The sequence below is a fragment of the Labrus bergylta genome, chromosome 6, assembly GCF_963930695.1.
Source record: "Labrus bergylta chromosome 6, fLabBer1.1, whole genome shotgun sequence".
NCBI lineage: Eukaryota > Metazoa > Chordata > Actinopteri > Labriformes > Labridae > Labrus > Labrus bergylta.
The window spans coordinates 20,252,559-20,272,557 of NC_089200.1; the positions used below are offsets into that span (position 1 = coordinate 20,252,559).

Sequence of the window (19,999 nt, forward strand, 5' to 3'; positions counted from 1 at the left end):
TGTCAATGTTGAAAAAAAGAATATTCTTTATAATCTATTATAGACTATAAGATAAGTATGTCATGTGCGAAGATTTACTTTGTCTGAATTCTTATTGCAGTTTTTTTTTTCGACCCTTCTCTCCTCCAGGAAAGTATTGTTATTGTGTCCCGATGATTGTACCTTTCACTTGAACGCCACTCAGAGGAAAAAACAACTAATCACGTGATTGAACCCGGAAGTAAGAGTCTGAAGAAGAAGGGTTTGCTGCGTGTGACCGTTCACCCCACAGTGAAGTGTTTTATTTTAAAAGTCATTTGCGGCGTCAACATGAGCCAGGAGGAATGTAGCACAAAATTACGACTCGCAACAAGAGAAAAACTCACAAAGTTTAGCTGTCTGCGCGGTGAGTGTTACATTGTTTGGTGTCTTTCATGCAGTTCAGTTAAATCCTGGAGCCTGTATGACCCATAGACTGTAAAATAAAATAAAAATAACATAACCAGCTGGTCGTTGTGTGGCTGCAGGTCGGGAGGTTCAGCCTGGGGAGTTCTGGGATGTGGTGGTTGTGACCGCTGTGGATGAGAGCCAGAGAGAAGCTTATGAGCTGCAGATCTCAGAGAAAGTGAGCAGAAAAGAGCTTCCCCTTGGTGTTCACTACAAGGTCTTCTCTGATCCTCCTGGATCTAAAATAGGTGAGCATTTTAATTCCACTGCCCCCTGTTTGATTTTTAGGGGATTACAAAAACAATGCATGATGATTTCTTACATGACCCTGTGTTTTGAAGGTAATGGAGGGTCCACTCTGTACTCTCTGCAGCAGCTGAGTGACTTGTATGGAAAGGCTGTGGGCACACTGAGAGTCATACTGATCCATGCAGGTTTGAGATTTCTTTTGGTTTAACTGCTCATCTTCAATTACAATTCAATTATTTCCATGATTGAATGTTGTTCTGAATATCTAATAATCACAAAGACCTTAATAAGGCTGGTGATTACCTTTATTATAGAATATTGAAGACAGTGTGAGCTGACCAAGGTGCTTCACCAAAATGAGCAAATCAAAAAGTGTTAAAAAATAATAATAATCCAGAGAAAAATGCTTATTGGACACATATCAGGACAAAAACAACGAATAAAGCAACACCTGTCTGTGTGGTACCAGCTGCAAAATACCACTACCTCTTTTTTTTGTTAAGTAGAAACTGAAAAGGATCAAAAATTGTGTCAGAAATGATGGTCAGTGGATGTCTTTGATTAATTGATAAAAACCTTTCTTCCCCTGAGTTACTTTGCTGTGATGTCCTCCATAAGGATAAATAAAGGAGTGCAGAAAAGGAGCTTGCATGATTATTTACTCAAAAAGGAATTAAAAATCTATTAACGCATGTGAATTGTTTAAGCCCCTTGCCAAAATTAGACACTAAATCCCCTCATAATGTAAGTAACCTTTAACATAATGTTACAGCAAGCCTCAGTCACCACAAAGGGACTTCTCACGCAGTCCAAATGACAACACGTCACGCAATAACTGCACACACTCCCTACAAGCGGTATGCTTATCCACTTCTTTCTACAACAGGGAATTATCCTCCAATTAACCCTGGCAGATTTTTTCTTTAAATCGCAAAAAATCTGTAATGTTTATGTGGTTAAAATGTTTTCCAACATTTTTCTAATTTGAGCTTCTTGGGATTTCCCAACAAAGTGTCTACATCTGACTTTTCATTTTGCTGTTACAAATAGAAAGTTAACTAAATATTTTTCTTTGCCAATTTATTCTAAAGTTAAGTTAAGATGTTAATGGCAAGTTCTCCAATATCTTTTTTTTTTTTTTTTTTTTTTTTTTTTTTACACCTCTTGTATTCAACAATGTGCATTCTTCCAGGCGGGTGGAGTCAGCGTTTGCCCAGTGCCAGCGCCCTGGGGAAGATCTTCACCGCCCTTCCGCTGGGTGACCCTCTCTACCAGATGCTGGAGCTCAAACTGACCATGTATGTGGATTTCCCTCTTCACATGAAGCCTGGTGTGCTGGTGACCTGTGCAGACGACATAGAGCTCTACAGTATTTCAGAGGACGAGAGCGTTAGGTTTGACAAACCTGGCTTTACAGCTTTAGCCCACCCCTCCCCTCTGTCTATCGGCACTACACATGGAGTGTTTGTGTTGCATTCACATGAAACGTCTTGTAAAAACACCGAAATGGAGAACGTCTCTTGTCGCCGCTTCCTGCACAAGCCGAGTGTCCAGAAGATGAGAGACAGTGGAGCTGTTTGTGAAAGGCGGAGCGGTTGTTCTCTTTCGGACACAGAGTTTGTCTACACAGACAGCACATATTATGTCGACTTTGACACCGCAAAGTCTCTTCTTAATTTGCTGAAGGAGCTGGGGCCTTTGGAGTGTGAGATAGATGCATACGGGGACTTTCTCCAAGCACTGGGCCCTGAAGCCACCATAGATTACACCAACAACACTGCAAATGTTAGCAAAGAGGAGAGCAGTCTGGTGGAAATCCGTCAAAAGATCTTCCATCATCTGAAAGGGACTCCTTTGAATGTCATTCTACTGAACAACTCCAAGTTTTATCACATTGGAACCACATCTGAATACCTCTTTCACCTCACAGAGGATGTGGCGCTGAGGAGGGAGCTGGGTCTGCTAACGTCTGCTTTCAGCGTACACCTGAATCAGAACTCTGAGAGCTGCTCAGGAGGCTGCGTCATGTACAGCTTGCTCGACAACGGCTGTTCTGTGGGAGCTGGGTCAGTGGTGGAGTACTCCAGACTAGGTGCAGAAGTTTCTGTAGGTAAGGGCTCTATTGTCAGCAGCTGCCGGGTCAGTCCAGGCCTCTCAGTACCTGCTGGAGTCTTCATGTACTCACTGTGTGTTAATTATAAGAATCAAAGTAAATTTGTGACTGTCTTCTTTGGGATAAATGATGACTTGAAGCACAGCGTGGGAGCTCCTGCATACATGGAGGAGCTGAAACTTTGTGGTTTCAGCCTGATGAAGTGTTTGTCTCGCTGGGGGCTGAAGAGTGAAGCCCTCAGGTTCTCTGGGGATCCATCCAGCTGTAGTCTGTGGAACGCTTGTTTGTTTCCTGTTTGCTCAGATCAACAAAGATCATTCTTGATGTCTGTGGAGATGCTACAAGCTGTCCTGAGCAGCTCCAAGTTCAACTTACCCGGAGACACAAAGCTCATGTCCATGCAAGAGTCTTTACTGTGTAAGAACCTTCAAGAGATGCTGGAGCTCAGGAAGGGACTTAATGATGACATCACACAGAGAAAATCAAATGATTGATGTTAGTATTCTTAATATGGATTATGGGAGAGTTTTTGTTGTTGTTTGTTTAAAAGACCTCATTAATAAGGCTGTAAATCACTGATATATTATATATATTGTATGTTCATTCAATGATCACATGGTTTCCTTTGTTTGGTCTGAAAAGCCAGTATGATTACATTCAGAGACAATAAAGATAGCTATATAAGCAATCACAGAATCTTGCTACAAATTCAGAGCCACAAATCAAAGAATGAGAAAAGAATGAAAGAGAGAGAGAAATATTCAACATGCATAACATTGTTCAGTTCTTATAACATTACAAAGTCTGATACAGACACCAACATTAGAGAGTCAAAATTGAGCTTTAACTCACATTTGAATGTCTATATGCTGTTCTTCATGTTTTACACAATAGCCATGTTTGCAACATGTCCCTCCTGAATCCAAAGCAGATGCAAATGGATTTATCTTCACCACTAAATTGGCATTCATTTCACTGAGAGCAGCTGATAGTAAGCCTGCAGGTTTTATTTCACTGCGTCGTAATGGTGTAAAAACAATGGCTAAAATTTAAACATGCTGAGTGAGAAAGTATTGATTGTGTGCAGGAAATAGTTGTTCTGATTTATTTATGTTTATATATATATTATTTTTATATTTCATATTTCATATTTTCAAATGTTGAAATTGTAAATTTTCATCAAAATCAAACTGTTTTTGTTCCTTTCAGCTGTCACTTTAATTGCAATAATTAGCAGGTATGGTTTGGGAACTACTGTATTATCCATATTAGAAAAATAAAATAATCCCAATTGAAATCCTCAACAAAACACTGACCATCTAGTTTGTTTTCACACACACACACACACAATCTCACAGACTGTGAAAAAGCCTGCTTGCATTATGGAGGGAGATCAGTTGTCCTAGTTGTCAGGCATTCCACACCAATGTGTTTATTTTTAGCCCACAGACATGATCCCCCCCTTTATCTGGATCTGTGCAATTGTGACAGAGTAAGAGATTGTATTACTAAACCAAACTTTACACAGCAGATTTTACACGAAACGGACCTTATCAATGGGAAACTACAAATCAAGACCCTCTCAGACGTGTACAGGTAATGGCTTGTTTGTGACAGTGTGAGATTATATTCATATAAGACGGAGAACAGGGTTTGTATTGAAGGGGGAACGCCTGGCCGGGTTATGTTTCTCTGTTGGCAGCCATTACTCCCTATCACAAACACTGACAAGTTGAACAACTCTTTGTAAAACTGTGAGTTACTGACAGTTATTGAAACTTAAATACAGTGATGTTTACATTCAAAATTACAAAAAAGGATAATGTGCTTATCTCTGCACGGGGCTAATAATAAGAAATGAAAATGATATTAATTTGTCACACTGATGATTTGAAGATGAGTGGAAGAAGAAGGTGGGTGAGTCGTACTCTGTGATCATCGAGAAGTTGGAAGATGACCTCCAGCTTAAAGACAGCGAGCTCGTGGATCTCAAGCTTGCTTTCAGGTGACTCAAACACTTTCTGCATTAAAAAAAAAGGAAACAAAGAAAAGTCTGTATGAGTCATAGTTTAATTGAAGATGGATTTGTCACTCTGTCATTCTTCGCCTTGGTCTGATGCTCACTTTTCTGTTGTTGATTTTCCTGTGGCTCAGCTGCGATGAGGCTTTTCAGAAGGTGAACTTGAGCTACCGAACAGAGAAGGGACTGTCGCTGCTGCACCTCTGCTGTGTGTGTGGAGGTATGTGTGACTACTAAAGGATATTAATAACTCCCAGACAAAATGTGACAGTGGAGGAGAGGATTACTGCGAACTGACTGACATTATTGTGTGGAGATGACCTTTCTGCTGGTTCACATACTAGTAAACGACATAGATATAACTTGTACATTTATAGTAAGCAATTAGTTAATTTATTTGGTCATTTCTCTAGCTTGTTAAATCACTCAAACAAAACACAAATGATATTGCGTTTTTGTGACCAGGTAACAAGGACCATATCCGCACCCTGATGCTCAAAGGCCTTCGTCCCTCCAGACTGTCCAGGAATGGATTCACTGCGCTTCACCTGGCTGCTTATAAAGTATGAAAGAGCAACAAACATAGATTTAAAATATGTCTGTAAGTGCTAGGTTACCTGTATAGTTTTATTTTCCTTGTGATCTTCTGGTTCTAAGAGATGTCTAAGTTTTACCACATGGTGGAGTGCAAGCACACATAAAGAATGTATATAGCTGTTTGTCTGAGCTGGGTTTTTCTTTTCTAATATTAAGGGATGTGGTGAAAGCAGGACAATCATAGCTCACCTGTATGTTTTTTATATTAATCAGTAGTAGATGTTCCAGCTCTGTTTGTTTCTGCTCCACAGGACGATGCTGAGCTGGTGACTGCACTTCTCCACGGAGGGTCAGACGTGCAGCAGTTGGGTTATGGTGCACTCACAGCCCTGCATGTGGCCACCCTGGCCGGGCACCACGAGGTGAGAGCTGGCCTTTTGTTTTGTTTTAAATGTAAGGAAAAGGTTTTAACAGAATTGGAGTTTTCATTGCAGCATCTGCACATTCATAATTTTGCTATGTTTTACATCAGGCTGCAGATATCCTGCTGCAACATGGAGCCTATGTCAGTGTTCAGGATGCTGTGTTTTTCACACCACTGCATATTGCTTCTTATAACGGAAACGAGCAGGTAAAATGGTCAAACTAACAACCTCCGCCTTTTTTTTTTAAATAGAAATTAATTCAACTAATGAATTATGTACTTTGTTCAGAAAGTTGATACCTGATTTTATGCGTTTACTGTTTCTACTTCTCAGTTGACAAAGCTGCTGCTGAAGTTTGGTGCAGATGTGAATGCAGGCGGTGAAGTTGGAGATCGTCCTCTGCACCTGGCTGCAGCCAGAGGTTTCCTCGGCATCATCAAACTTCTGATGGGGGAGGGCAGCAAAGCTAATGGTGAGACCTAAAACTCATATAGTGTTTCTTTTCTTTTATTTACTCTTGATTTAATGTTTTCTAATTTGTATAGCGACATAAACAATACAAATAGACACGGACAAAGACCACATTGTGGGGGCACCTTAGCTTGAAAATAATCCTCATAAATCCAGTCAAAAGTCCATCATTGTCCAAAAGAGTCACCCAAAGATAGTGTCCTCCTCCTCTGCAACATACTGTAGTTGTTCCTTTTCTCCCACTTCTCACAAAGATTTGAGCCTTAAAGTCTCAGAGAGAAGTCATCTTATCTATTACAATAATTTCTTCAACCAACATTTGTTGATGTTTGGAGTCCTAGGCTTGTATAATTTCCTTGCAATTGCTTTTTTACAGTGTTTTACACTGATACCAGTCTCTCATTAAACTGAGGTACCGGACCCTCTACATCATTCAGGATTCCATAACCCAGTACCTTTCTCTGAGCTAAACATCTATGAGGTTACCTAGCTCTAAGCCAACTCTGGTACAATGCATCATATGGCAATATTTATGTTTAATCTTGTACATGGTCCCTTTACAGAATAAAATGTAATAAATAAATATATTCAGCCATGATGTTTACATTGTTTCAATATGTTCAAAAAATACAGGAATGTTTGGCGTCCAAGTGTCCACTCTGTCACAGGAATGGTTCATTGACTGAGATTGCTGATTTTTAATGTGCGTTGTTATAAAAGAAACGTGGTATTTCTTTTCATTTTATATTTTGTGACTAAACATACAAGCATAGGTTATTATTTCCTTTACTCACATATGGTTGTAAGAGAGCTTTAAATCTGCACTGCTCCTCTTGGCTAAGCCAGCATGTTTCCTTCTCAATTACCATATGGGAGATAATTCAGTCTTTCAGTTGAAGATGATTTCATTGAGGATTTGTCAACTCTTCCTTTCAACTTTTTTCTTCAGTCAATGCCACGGACAATGAGGAACATGTTCCTCTGCACTTCTGTGCTCGCTTTGGTCACCATGAGATCGTCCGATTCCTCCTGCAGGGCAACTTTGACATTCAACCTCACTCTGTCAACATCTACGGGGACACGCCGCTACACCTGTAAATGCTTCACAGTGTCAGCAGCATGCTGTAAATGTTCGACACATGCCATGAAATGTTATATTTTATTCCAAACAGGGCCTGCTATAATGGAAAATTTGAGGCAGGAAAGGAGATTGTGCAGCTTTCTGGCCCAGAAAGTCTGTCAAAGGAGAACATATTCAGTGAGACAGCATTTCACAGGTGTAGTTTCCCACGCTCCGTCTTTATACACAAATACAGACACATACTTTGGATTGTCACGTTGTTACATTTCTGTGCAGAACCTTTACTCTGTGGTTCATGTTGCTGTGAGATGATAATAACGAGTGTCTATCTTGTTTCACAGTGCTTGTACGTACGGTAAAGACCTGCAGATGGTCAAGTTCTTGTTGAGCCAGAACGCTATAAGCATCAACCATCAGGGCAGAGACGGACACACAGGTCACTCTTTAAACTCCTCTATAGAATAAGTGCAGGAGCAGTTTTTCTTTGAATTATAATAGAGTTTGGCAGCATTCCCGTATTCTGTTTTTTTTTTTTTTTAGCTCTGCACAGTGCCTGTTTTCACGGACATATCCGCCTGGTGCAGTTCCTGCTGGACAGCGGAGCAGACATGAACCTGGTAGCTTGCGACCCGAGCAGGTCTAGTGGGGAGAAGGACGAGCAGACCTGTCTGATGTGGGCTTATGAAAAAGGTCTGTGTGTATGAAAAAGAGCTCAGCTGTGGGGGAAAGGTGTAATGAAAATCTTATATAACAGTCCTTTATTTTTTCTCTCTCAGGTCACGATGCCATCGTCACCTTACTGAAACACTACAAACGTCCTGACGACTCCCCCTGCAACGAGTACTCCCAGCCAGGAGGGGGTGAGTCACCCCTCTTCATCATCTGGTTTGTGCAAAGCATTAACCAGATGATGATTTTTCTGTGGAAGACCAGATTTGGGAATCCACCTTTTTCTGCTATCCAGGATCAGGTGATGCAGATTTTGCCCTGGTTATAAAAAACAAACAAACTGTTTAGGACCAACCTGTCCAATCCAGTTAAGGACTTTTAAAAAGAAATGTGTTCATTTAATTTGTATTTACTTTATTAACCCTGAGGGATATTGAACTGTTCTCTCTGTTATTGTGAGACATGCTTCACACACCCATAAGCCCAAAAGCACAAGCAGGACTTAATGACGTACATTTATGGAGAGATGTCAGAGGGAGGGGGCTGCACAGGTGCCGCGAGCAGGAGGGGGGTTCAGTCACTTGCTCAAGGGTAATCCGGCAGTGCTCAGGAAGTTAACTAGCATCTCTTCAGAAACCAGTTCCAAGTCCATACTTGCTCTGTACTTAGATTTAGACCAGTGACCCTCTGGTTCCTAATCCAAGACCCTACAGACTAAACTACTGCCCCCATCCTTAAAGATTGCCAAATAATCTGAATAACCTGTGCTCTAAGTGGACTTCATACAACATACCTTTTCCACAGGGGGCGCTAAAATCCAAACAAAATGACATATCCTGAAACTAGATTTTAATGAAATATTTTTGTTCGTCTTTTAATCCTTCTTTTTTTTTACTAGGCTAATGTCTATAATAAAAGTATTATAATGTCTACACACATTTTATTATCTTTTGTACATGAAATTCAGCCTGAATCGACCCCTCTACTTGGATCTGGTTTATCGTGATCATTATGGATCAAAGTTATCCCACTCATACTCAAAAGGTTTGGAACAACACAAACCGGAGGTTTTGCAGGATCAAAAACTGTTTTGGATAAATTGATTTAATCTGTTTTGGTAATCCTTTTTTTTCTTGTTTTTTTTTGAAAGACCTGATTTCAAGATTTTATCCAAATGACTTTAATCAGATTTATTTTTAACAACTTGGCCCTGGACTAGAATCACTCATTAATGTGCCTGAACATGTCGGCTCTCTTCCAGATGGGTCCTACGTATCTGTCCCGTCTCCTCTGGGGAAGATCAAAAGCATGACTAAAGGTAGTGAGGTGGAGTGAAGCACAGCACACTTTCACACACTTGTCATCAAAGTCAGCTGTCATCACAGCACACACACTGTCTATTACCAAGGGAAGGGGCTTAGCTGCTAATGTAAACACTTCTCTGTTTTACTCTGTTTTACTAGATGTGCACCTAAATCTGTAGGTGGTATGAAATCTGTACTTTAAAACCGCAGATCTTTTTAGAAATTGAAGTATTTGACTTCTTTTAGAGAATCTCTCAAAGGAGCTTTCTGCATAGGGGCATATAACCACACCTAACCAGATTTATACTATAGCTTTAGAGAAATTTGGTGCAGCTACATAACTTCCATTACTTTATTTGCACTGAAGGCATTTATAAATTCAAAAAATTAACATTGTTCGCTCATTCTAATGAAAAATTAACCTTTAGCCAATACACATGTAGCAAGTACAAACTGCTCCAAGCATTATTATTATTATTCATGAGAGAGATAAAGTTTCAAAAGGTGTTTCTCTGTATGTCAGAAAAAGCAGAAGTCCTTCTGCTCAGAGCCAGCCTCCCATCTCACTTCCATCTTCAACTGTCTGAGCTGGAGTTTAATGAAATTATTGGATCAGGTAACTGCCTCCTGTTTTCTTTTTCAATCAATGTACTTAACAGATCTGATAGTAGTATTGAGCATTGAATCGGTCTCACACTCAGGCTCCTTTGGAAGAGTCTACAAAGGCAAATGCCGGAACAAAGTCGTCGCCATCAAGCGGTAAGTGTCAAAAGATGACATTTTGTACCACGCTTTTGTTACGGGGAAAACTGACTCGTGACTGTCTGCCGTTGTCTCTAGATATAGAGCCAACACCTACTGCTCAAAGTCAGATGTGGACATGTTCTGCAGAGAGGTCTCCATCCTCTGTCGACTCAATCACCCCTGCATCATCCAGTTTATGGGGGCGTGTTTGGATGACCCCAGCCAGTTTGCCATTGTGACGCAATATGTTTCTGGAGGCTCGCTGTTCTCTCTGCTGCACGAGCAGAAGAGGTGAGGAAGTGTGTTTTACACACTGGAGCTTGTTATATATCATTTCGTCAGTACCAGTGCTCCAACAAGATACTGAACTGTAACAGAGCTCATATTTCTAACAACTTGAAAAACTTACAACCCCAAAAAGATCATCAAGATTTGTGACTTGACTGAATTAATATATGTAAAAATATCAAATATATCAGATTTAGACTGAACTACAGAAGCCCAGTGTGTTGCAGCACAGCAGTCTAAATGAAAGTTGCCCTGACATGATCTGTAAATTTGACCTAGTTCTATTCAGTCAACAATACTCTGGATGATTTAAGTCATTTGTCACGCACAAATGTCAAAAACTATCTGTTTCCTGCTACTTAAATATGAGGAAATTTTTACATGATTAATAAAAGATATCTCAATGAATATCTTTTGAAGACATCACTTATGGCTCAAAACTTTATGGGGATTTAGAAATGTTTTTATTATGATGCAGTCAAATTTACCTCAGCCAACTACAGCCTCAGGACCATGGCGACGAGTCAAAAACTATGACTTTAAAAAAAAAGATATATAATTAACCTATTGCGGGGCCCTGTTGTTGTAAAGGTGTAACTTTATAGCTGCTGCTTATTAAGTGAAGAGTGATTAAAACCTATAGTGAAGTAGTTGTAAGTCCCAGGTGGTTGGATTTCTTTCATTTGTAATATAGCAATAAGTCTTTTACCTGCTTTTTGTAACATAAAAATGAGTATGCTCTTTTTACCTGCTCTTTTGAAATATTAAAAAACAAAGAGTGAGGTCTTTTACCTGCTTTTTGTAAAGTGTCTCGAGATAACACTTGTTATGAGTTGACGCTTTACAAATAAAGATTGATCGATTGATTTCATTTGATTCTTCACACACGTTAATGCGATTAAGGTCTAATATCTAAAAACAGATCAAACTACCTGAAGAAGTAACTCAGTGATTTATTTTACAACAACATGTTTGCACAGCACAGCCGACTGTTTCAGGTCTCATTATCCTCTGTGGAAGCTTCCCCTCTACCGTGATCGTCATTGATCCAGATGAAGTGTTCCGCTAACTGTGTGGCCAGGTGCTGTCTTTATAGACTTCCCTATTGATCTGTGTAAAGTGCTGTGTGTGATTGGCAGGGACCATTGATCTGGCACTAAGTGGCTGCTGCTTTAATGATGTGTCAATGGACAGGTTGATCGACCTGCAGTCCAAGCTCATCATTGCCATCGATGTGGCCAAGGGCATGGAGTACCTGCACAACCTCACCCAGCCCATAATCCACAGGGACCTCAACAGGTGGGGGCCACGGTGGATGAGGTGGGACAGTATTAGCTATCTTAAATAACTGTTGTCACCACTAATGATACGTGTGTTCCCTGCAGCCACAACATCCTGCTGTATGAGGATGGACATGCAGTGGTGGCTGATTTTGGAGGTAAGAAACGTTATGCAGTGTTTATTTGCTGTGAAAAAAAAAGATCTCCAGTTATCATTTTCTACAGTAAAATAGAGTGAAATGTCTCCTGGTGATGTTACAGATGTACATGCTAGTTGAACAGCATTTACAGGTGTTTACATGAATTGGGCTGCTCTTTGGATGTACGGTTGAAATAATCCCTGATATAATGACTGCTAGGGATTAAAGATCACTTAAACCATTCACCCTCTGAAAATAAATAGCTTTTCATTTAGTCAGATCATTTGTTAACCATTATGTTGATCATTTGTGATAAAAAAAAAAACCCCTGTCACTCACTTAAAGCCAAATGCAGTTTTACTGCCCTGTACTTGTTGGGATGTGACCGGCACTTTTTTGTTGCTAGTTTCAGTGAAGTAACCTGAGGACTTTTATGATTATTCTTAAACTCTGTTTTCAATGTCCTTCATTTCTCACCTGTGACCACATGGCAATGATCATTAAGCTTGTTTTAGATAAGATAATATATACCTGTACTTTATTATCCTTTATCTTAAAGGAACTATTGTGACATAGTATAACATTTAAATACAACAGTATTTTATTTACATGTCATGTATCTACTATCACCCATTGCTTCAGTCAGGGGAAACATTTAGTCTGGCAGCCATATTTCTGTTTGTTTACTTCTGTTAGTATCTTGTAATCCTGCCAATTGAACATTTTATTCAGTGGCTCTGCTCTGTATGATCTAATCCACATGAAAATGAGCTGCCTGTTGATCACCATTATGTTTGACTGTTCTATTTCCTTTCTAACCTCCACAGAATCTAGATTCCTTCAATCTTTGGGCGAGGATAACATGACCAAGCAGCCAGGGGTCAGTGATTTATTTCTCTTTTTGATTTACTTGGTGATACAGACTCAAACCTTTTGGAATGATTGTTTTCATCCTGTTTTGCCCCAAAACTCTCTCACACCATTTGCAGCATCCAGTGGATGCTGTTATTCTTAAAGGGGTTTAAGCCATGAGCTTCTCCTGGCACCTGCCATCAATTACCGACAAAAAAAAAAACTGCCTTCATGCAGAATTTGTCTCTATGTGCTGACTCATCTCTACTCAGAGTGCTTGGCCTGCAGATTAGTGTTAAGTGTGTTACACCTCATGGGAACTGCTTGTTGTGAGGAAGTCCTTGCCCTTGCTGGGACACAGCGTTGATGTCAGTAATTGTATCATTTTGCAGTGAGTGTGTTTATGATGGCCTGATGTCTTGATATACCAAATATATTACCAGGACAAATCCACTGAAACGTGGTGCCTTGCTGGATCTTCAGTATGTTCATATATATGAGCGTGTCTTGTGTTTGTGCAGAACCTGCGCTGGATGGCTCCTGAAGTGTTTACGCAGTGCACTCGCTACTCAGTGAAGGCTGACATGTTCAGCTACGCCCTCTGTCTGTGGGAGCTGCTCACTGGAGAAATTCCCTTCGCTCACTTGAAACCTGGTATTTTTTCTTCACGTCTATCAAATGTTTAGTTTTAATAGTGAAAAGCTCATTGTGGAAAAAGTGGGAGAAGCCCAGGCTCAACTCCATCTGGCTTCTTCTGTTTCAGGTTCCTGGTATTTGTGCATGTCGCCTAACCCTCACATTAAACTGACTTACCAAACCTGAAGGTACAGATTTATTGTTATTCTAAATAGTAACATCTGTCCTTATTATTAAAAGTCGAGTTGCTTTATTTTCTATTTGGTAAAAAAAAACGATTTTTCTTTTGGGGTTGGGGGGGTGGCTACAAATGTTTTTCTTTTCATTATGGAGGGTTAATTAAATATGACGGTAAATCTTCAGCTTTTACCAACATGTATCTTGTTCACCTCTCCCATCTCCCTTTACTTTATGAAACATGGGTACACATTTAAGAATATGAATAACATCAATTATGAACATGTGAATATAAATAAAGACGTATGTTACAAAGAGGCTGAATAACAGAAAAGGAAAAGAAAAGTAGGAATTCAAAACTAACCTTCAGCTGTGGTCATCAAAAACACAAACCCCCGCATGGAGAATCCAGCATATAAAACAAATTGAGTAATGTTGTTCAGATATAGATAACTGATTGTAGAGTGAATTGACAAAAGTTAAGGAAGGCTTTTGTCAAAGGATTTTTTTTTTAGTTAAAGCCCATACATTCATGCTAACAGGTTATGTTGACAAAGCTAACATAAAAAGGTTTATCTGGTACAATGTTTCCACACTGTTTGGAGTGTTAGCATGATGCTAATAAGCGTTAAGTATGACGTTAAAAAGAGGGTGATGGGACTGTCTGGTTGTTGGGGTATTCAGTCATCATGCCATTGTCAGTATAATGACTTTGCTAACATGCTTAAGCGTTTAGCGGGCAGAATATTTACAGTTTGGTATTTTAGTTTAGCTAAGTAGAACAAAGGCAGATGTGAATGGCATTTCTTTGATGCAAAATAAGTTGTATTGCTTAATTAGTTGAGCCAATTAAAACCTTATTGTTAAAGAAATTTAACACAAAACCAAAAATGTTAAACATCAGAGTGACTCTTAAAGCTCTGGTGTCGAGTTTTTAGCTGATTGTATAACAGACTGAAATAAATACTCTTATCGCAATGTGATACTATAACAAATGAGATCTTAATCAACACGATAGATTAGTTCCATGAAGTATTTTTTAATGAATGAAAACACTGCTGCAGGGTACATGATAGCTTTTGTGATTTACTGCATGATATTTAAAAACACTAACACAGATTTTGACCTATGTGTAAACACATAAGACTTTTCAACAGCGATTGCCTAAATAAACCAAAACCAATAGTTCTGCAAGTTCAGTTGTATAAATTCTTCTTTTATTGACTTTGTTTACATCTCGTGGCAATTGATTTCATAGTTGTTGAGAAAAGTCAGTCTGGACCAAACGCTGACATATATAGTATGTGTCCCCAGGGCTAGCTATGTTAAAAGAAATTAAAAACATACATACTCATAAAAACACTCATACTCAAAACAACATAACTCACAGAAGTGAAATGTTGTTAAAAAAAACATTTGATTGATTTTAGATGTTCCTCTGTCCTCAGCGGCTGCAGCAGCAGACATGGCTTATCATCACGTCAGGCCTCCTATTGGTTACTCCATTCCCAAACCCATCTCTGCACTTCTGATGAGAGGCTGGTACGCCTGCCCAGAGGTAAAAGATCTCATGTCACCTCTTTCAGAATTTCATTTGAACTCTGTTGATCAAGGGCAGTCTCTTAAACTCTAACTATAATTTAATTAATTTACAGTACTCAGTACATTACAGTACTCAGTGCAGTTTATGTCCACTAGGAGCCGTGTTGTCCTCTGTGTACCAGGGGAGACGGCTTCATAGTTTTAAACTGTGTTTGATCCCATCAATAAAGTGACATAAGCTGTTTAAACCCACTGACACTCAGAGAGACATTGATGCTGAGTCTGCTACTTCTGCAAACATGTGCAGCAGTAATGAACATGACCTGCGCGTCCCCAGGTGATACATTATTGCACTGCTGTTCACTTTAGGCGCAAACATGACCTGGATGATGGTCCCTGAGTACTGAGTCCGGGCATGTTGCCTCATGGCCTCATTAAGATACATTATTACACAGCAGAGCACACTGGCACATTTTTCCCTCCGTGGTAATTCTCCTTCCTGTTTCCCAGTTAAAGGTTGCCAGCCTGCTTCATCCTCCCTCAGTGATGAAGACACAGAGTGCAATCATATTATGCAGTCATAAAGTTTCATGGACCTTTATTTATAATGGCACCTAAACGGCACATTACACCAGCTCCTGTGGGGCTTAAAATTGGAGCTCTTTGTTTACAGGGTTTGAACTACAAATTGTATTTGATAAAGCCAATAAGAATGACAGTAGGGGCAGATTTTACAACACTCCTCTGAAAATGACCCCTTTTCTATTTTTCTTGTTCATTACAGAAATCAGCATATGCATGATCATATACATTTTCTACAGTTCACATTGTCAGTACATGTTTTTTGTTTCACAAAGGGCAAACATACTATATAATTGACTTATTATAATAGTAATAATAATAAAAACAGGAGGAAATGATTTACTTAGAAAATAATCATTTTAATCTTTATTTTGCAATATTCTTGTGTTTTTGCACTCATGTTTGTCATGTATTGAAGCAGACAGCAGACAGGCCTTGGCCCCTCTCTGAGGATGTGATGTATAATTGAACAGCTTCAGGGTGGCACTGTTTGTTCTTTTACAGTGAGGCAGGAGATCTGAGGAGCGCCTTTGAAGCAGAGTTCACCCCTGGTTTATGTGTGGGTGGACGAAAATGAAAACAAGACGGTGTTTGAGGGAATAAATATGTGTCTTTCTTTTGTTGGCTATACCTGATGTGTGTGGTTGTTTCAAATTAAAGCAGATATAAATGTATTTTACTTCTTCTAATCTAGGACAGGCCTGAGTTCTCTGAGGTGGTTTCCAATCTGGAGGAATGCTTGTGCAATGTTGAGGTGAGCAATATTCCACATATTCTATAAGAAATCTATTTTTTCACTGCAGTGCATGACATATATGTTGGTTGCTCATGTGTGTTTGTTGTGTCTGTTGCAGCTGATGTCTCCAGCCTCCAGTAACAGCAGCGGCTCCCTGTCGCCATCCTCCTCCTCAGACTGTCTGCTTGGACGAGGAGGACCCGGCAGGAGCCACGTGGCAGCCCTCCGCTCTCGTTTTGAGCTTGAGTATGCGCTCAACACTCGAGCCTACGCCTTCTGGACTCAGAGGTACGAGATTTAAAGCACCTTCATAGGCAGGTGAAGGTCGAGAATAATTTACTGCACAATGATTAGATTCATCCAAAAAGCCGTTAGGCGCCCTGGCAAGCTGAAGTCCAGCATTACTATTTAGCAACTATGATGTCACACTGTTAAAAAGCTAATATGGCCACTCACCATTGTCACTGTTTGATGGACTGATAGATAAGTATTCCCTTGAAGTCAATATTGTATCACTTTACATCTGATGCTGGAAAATGAGTGGAAAAAAGCACTCCTATACAAATAACACAGATTCTTCTTCCAAAGCAGTCATAACACTTGATTTTGTTAACATAAAAATGATTTGCTCATAAAGATATTTTCAATTTGACTGTCAGTTTAACCAGGATATATCTGGTTAAAAATGTTGACTTTATAGCAGATTGCACTTCAATTTATGATCTTAAAAACAAATAAGGACACTGAGACATTTTGTTCCTGCAAATTCTCTGACCAACACAACAGCAGATTTAACTAGTATAGTATGAGTCACTGTGGCCCTGGGATTTGAACTGAGCTTTGATTGGCTGAAAACATTTTGTTTCTGCAGCCAAATTTACCTGACTTCAAAAAAAATAGTTTGTTGTATTTTTATTTTATGGTATTTTTATAGACTCATTTTAGGAGGGAATGTAGGTGTTCAAATGTATTAAAGTGAATTATTTTTTTTACATTTACCATGCACATATCCCTTTCAAATTTTAAATGATTAAAAAAACTTTAACCAAGTATGTGAATATTTTTTTAACCAGTGAAAGCTAAATTGAATGTTTTAGGGTTAAAGTTCTTCTTGCCAGGATTTCACTAACACTGTGTCTGAACTTCATATGATTTTAGAAACAGCCTCCTCCTCAGAACTGTTTTGTTGGCAGGTAACTTGTTGACCATTTAAGAGCTTTACTGAAACTGTTAAGTGTGGAGTTGCTCGGATACCCAACAGGAAACAAAGGAAAGAAACCCAATAAAACATGCATGGCATTCTGACCGAGGAGGAAGGCCTCCATTAGACGCCTGGCTTTGAGCCTCTGTGCTATGTGTGACTCAGTGTGTGTGTGGTTGTTTGTCAGGTGGTCATAGCTTGGTAACAGTGCAGAGACTTTTAATTAATCTCTTTGTGCTCCTTCAAAAATGATTGAAGATCTTTCTCTGGGTTTGACAAACAATTACATTTTAATCACATGTAGTTTTTAGGTACATACATAAATACATAAATGTTTTGTGTATGTTCAAATTTCCGATACTTTTTTCTTTCCATTTTATTAAGTGGCAGGCACATTGTGTGGATCCCATCAAACCTGTCATTAATTTTGTATACTGTCCCCCCCTGTAGAGAAAGTGAGAGCAGCAGGTATTATGTGGGACATTACATATTGAATTTCTTCTGCCTCTATCTGGCTTCATCTTATCCGTCTCTCACCATGTAAACAAAGCAGTGTATATTTCTGCACCAGTGTTGTTTAGCAGTGGATTAGAGTCAGGGTTAATGTTATGTATTACATTTTTCAGCGAGCACCGTCGAGCATCCGGAGGGCTTTCACTGGAGGAGCTCAGACGGAACATGCAGTTTTCTCCGATCGATCGAAATGGTTTGTCTGCAAAACACACGTGCACTTATACATAATGGTGACAGTGTTTGTTTTTCAAAGTAAAACTGCTACAGTTCAGCATTCAGACATTGTTTATTATGTAGATTTTAAAAAAACATGTGCCAATAAACAAGGTGATAGTTTAAAGTTTGCTTTGAGATAAGGCTGGTGCTCATCTATATAATTCTTGTGAATTTGAATAAGCTGAAAAGGTACAGATCTTACAACTTCCCTTTCCTGTTAGCTCCATTAATACAGTCATATTAAAGAGGTTCATCTTAATACAATACTCGTTCATTGCATTAAACAGCTGCTTGATTATATTTAGTGAACATTACTCAAACAGGAGTTACAGGTGCATTTGTTGGGGACTATTTTCAGTGGTGGATGAACGCACTTGTGATGTTCCGAGGAGGATAATGTTTGTAGGGATGGCTAAAAGTCAACAACAATGCACATTCTTGATAGGCTCAGTTTGTTGTTAGTTTTTATTGAATTATTTCAAAATAAGGATCAAACAGAATTTCAGCAACCTAAACAGCTGAGAGTTATATTCAGTATAATCATTTTGCACATATGAAACTGATTTTAAATGGAGTAATTATATTCATTGGTTTATCTCTCTTTCAGGGTACGTGTCTGATCCAATGAGCACCGTGAGATTCTGCTCCTCGTTCAGCAGCAGCGGCAGCTTCGAGGACAGCAACTGAACGAGTGTCAGTCACAGCTTTTGGGACAGTTTGCTTCTATCAAACTGTATAGATGGGGGGTAGACATATAGTGATATAACTAACTTAAGTTGAAACATACTGCATGACTTCTTTTTTTAAAGCACACTATGAGATCCTATATTCTTGTGTTACATACATTTTGTGATACATATCATGTAACATAAATATCTAATTGAAATTTCAAGATCTTTGTAAAAACTCTTTGTGTGACACCCAAAACTTGTTTTTCATGATTTGCATTCAATCTGAAATGCAAGCTTTGAGAATTCAAATGTGTGTTATTATTTTGGACATGAAGTGTCCACACACATTCATGAAAGACCTAAAAGAAGTCTGGAGTGCTGATAGTCTATAGTGGCTAGAGTGCGCGCTCCATGTTCAGAGGCTTCAGTCCCCAGCAACGCGACCTGCGGCCCTCTTCCCTCATGTCATTCCTCACTCTCTCTCTCTCTCTGCGATATTTGACTCGATCAACTGTCCTATCTCTGAATAAAGGCATAAAAAGCCCCCAAAATAGACATTTCAAAAACGAAAAGAAAAGCTTAAAGTCAATATTCATGTGTTTTTTAATGGGCAGAATAATGCATCAAGTACTCAGAAACTGTCTCAAATGGAACCATAAAGCTTCACAAACTCACACTAGCAATAAAAAAAAGGTGAAAAGGTAACCTACAAATAAATATTAAGTAAATGATTTGATTAGGAGGTAGTGTTAGCAGCAATTCCGACACAAATAAGTGTCTACATTTGACATTCTTCAGGGTTTGTTTAAGTAATTAGCAGTCTAAATGTATGAATGAATAATGCATGTTAGCTTAGCTGTCCTCTGCATTAAGTTTAGATATCATCTAAACAAGTAATCATGTTCAGACAGTAAATACTAACACTTTTGAAAACAGACAGATCTGATACTAAGGCACTATAACATTGTGCTTGTGTACATTCAGTGGAAATATAAAGTGTGCCAAATAAGCTGCGGGAGTTCAGCAACTATGAATTATTGAATTATTTGTGAGTGGAGGGGTATCTGTTTACATGTAATAGATGATGGCGGCTGCACCTGATACCTCGCAGAAACGATGTGAGGCC

At 39.2% G+C, this 19,999-nt stretch overlaps 2 protein-coding genes across 4 annotated transcripts; both read left to right on the forward strand.

Annotated features, from left to right (window-relative positions):
• Positions 1-140: 140 nt before the first annotated feature.
• Positions 141-4,097, forward strand: fpgt (fucose-1-phosphate guanylyltransferase). Of its 2 annotated transcripts, XM_020650061.3 has the most exons (4): positions 145-385; positions 507-674; positions 768-860; positions 1,868-4,097. In XM_020650061.3, the coding sequence occupies exons 1-4, from the start codon at positions 310-312 to the stop codon at positions 3,280-3,282; spliced, it is 1,752 nt and encodes a 583-aa protein (XP_020505717.2). In that variant the 5' UTR covers positions 145-309; the 3' UTR covers positions 3,283-4,097. The 2 variants fall into 2 exon arrangements, with proteins under 2 accessions (XP_065812026.1, XP_020505717.2); XM_065955954.1 differs by lacking the exon at positions 768-860 and having other exon boundaries at positions 141-385.
• A 103-nt stretch (positions 4,098-4,200) lies between these two features.
• tnni3k (TNNI3 interacting kinase) lies at positions 4,201-19,379 on the forward strand. 2 transcript variants are annotated; one of them, XM_065955952.1, is made up of 25 exons: positions 4,205-4,384; positions 4,685-4,793; positions 4,943-5,028; positions 5,274-5,371; positions 5,657-5,767; positions 5,878-5,976; positions 6,104-6,242; positions 7,191-7,335; positions 7,414-7,518; positions 7,664-7,758; positions 7,863-8,012; positions 8,099-8,182; positions 9,253-9,309; positions 9,819-9,911; positions 9,997-10,054; positions 10,136-10,330; positions 11,522-11,626; positions 11,713-11,765; positions 12,575-12,627; positions 13,121-13,253; positions 14,861-14,970; positions 16,231-16,290; positions 16,391-16,560; positions 18,100-18,179; positions 18,810-19,379. In XM_065955952.1, the coding sequence occupies exons 1-25, from the start codon at positions 4,345-4,347 to the stop codon at positions 18,887-18,889; spliced, it is 2,508 nt and encodes an 835-aa protein (XP_065812024.1). In that variant the 5' UTR covers positions 4,205-4,344; the 3' UTR covers positions 18,890-19,379. The 2 variants fall into 2 exon arrangements, with proteins under 2 accessions (XP_065812025.1, XP_065812024.1); XM_065955953.1 differs by lacking the exons at positions 16,231-16,290; positions 16,391-16,560; positions 18,100-18,179; positions 18,810-19,379 and adding an exon at positions 13,363-13,423 and having other exon boundaries at positions 4,201-4,384.
• Positions 19,380-19,999: the final 620 nt, after the last annotated feature.

What these genes read in the sequence shown, in the direction of transcription:
- fpgt (XM_020650061.3), top strand. Translation starts at nt 310, where the DNA reads ATGAGCCAGGAGGAATGTAGCACAAAATTACGACTCGCAACAAGAGAA. An exon ending in AAAGTTTAGCTGTCTGCGCG is followed by an intron (nt 386 to 506) that starts GTGAGTGTTACA and finishes GTGTGGCTGCAG; the next exon opens with GTCGGGAGGTTCAGCCTGGG. An exon ending in AGTCATACTGATCCATGCAG is followed by an intron (nt 861 to 1,867) that starts GTTTGAGATTTC and finishes GCATTCTTCCAG; the next exon opens with GCGGGTGGAGTCAGCGTTTG.
- tnni3k (XM_065955952.1), top strand. Translation starts at nt 4,345, where the DNA reads ATGGGAAACTACAAATCAAGACCCTCTCAGACGTGTACAG. An exon ending in AGTGAGACAGCATTTCACAG is followed by an intron (nt 7,519 to 7,663) that starts GTGTAGTTTCCC and finishes CTTGTTTCACAG; the next exon opens with TGCTTGTACGTACGGTAAAG. An exon ending in GTACTCCCAGCCAGGAGGGG is followed by an intron (nt 8,183 to 9,252) that starts GTGAGTCACCCC and finishes GCTCTCTTCCAG; the next exon opens with ATGGGTCCTACGTATCTGTC.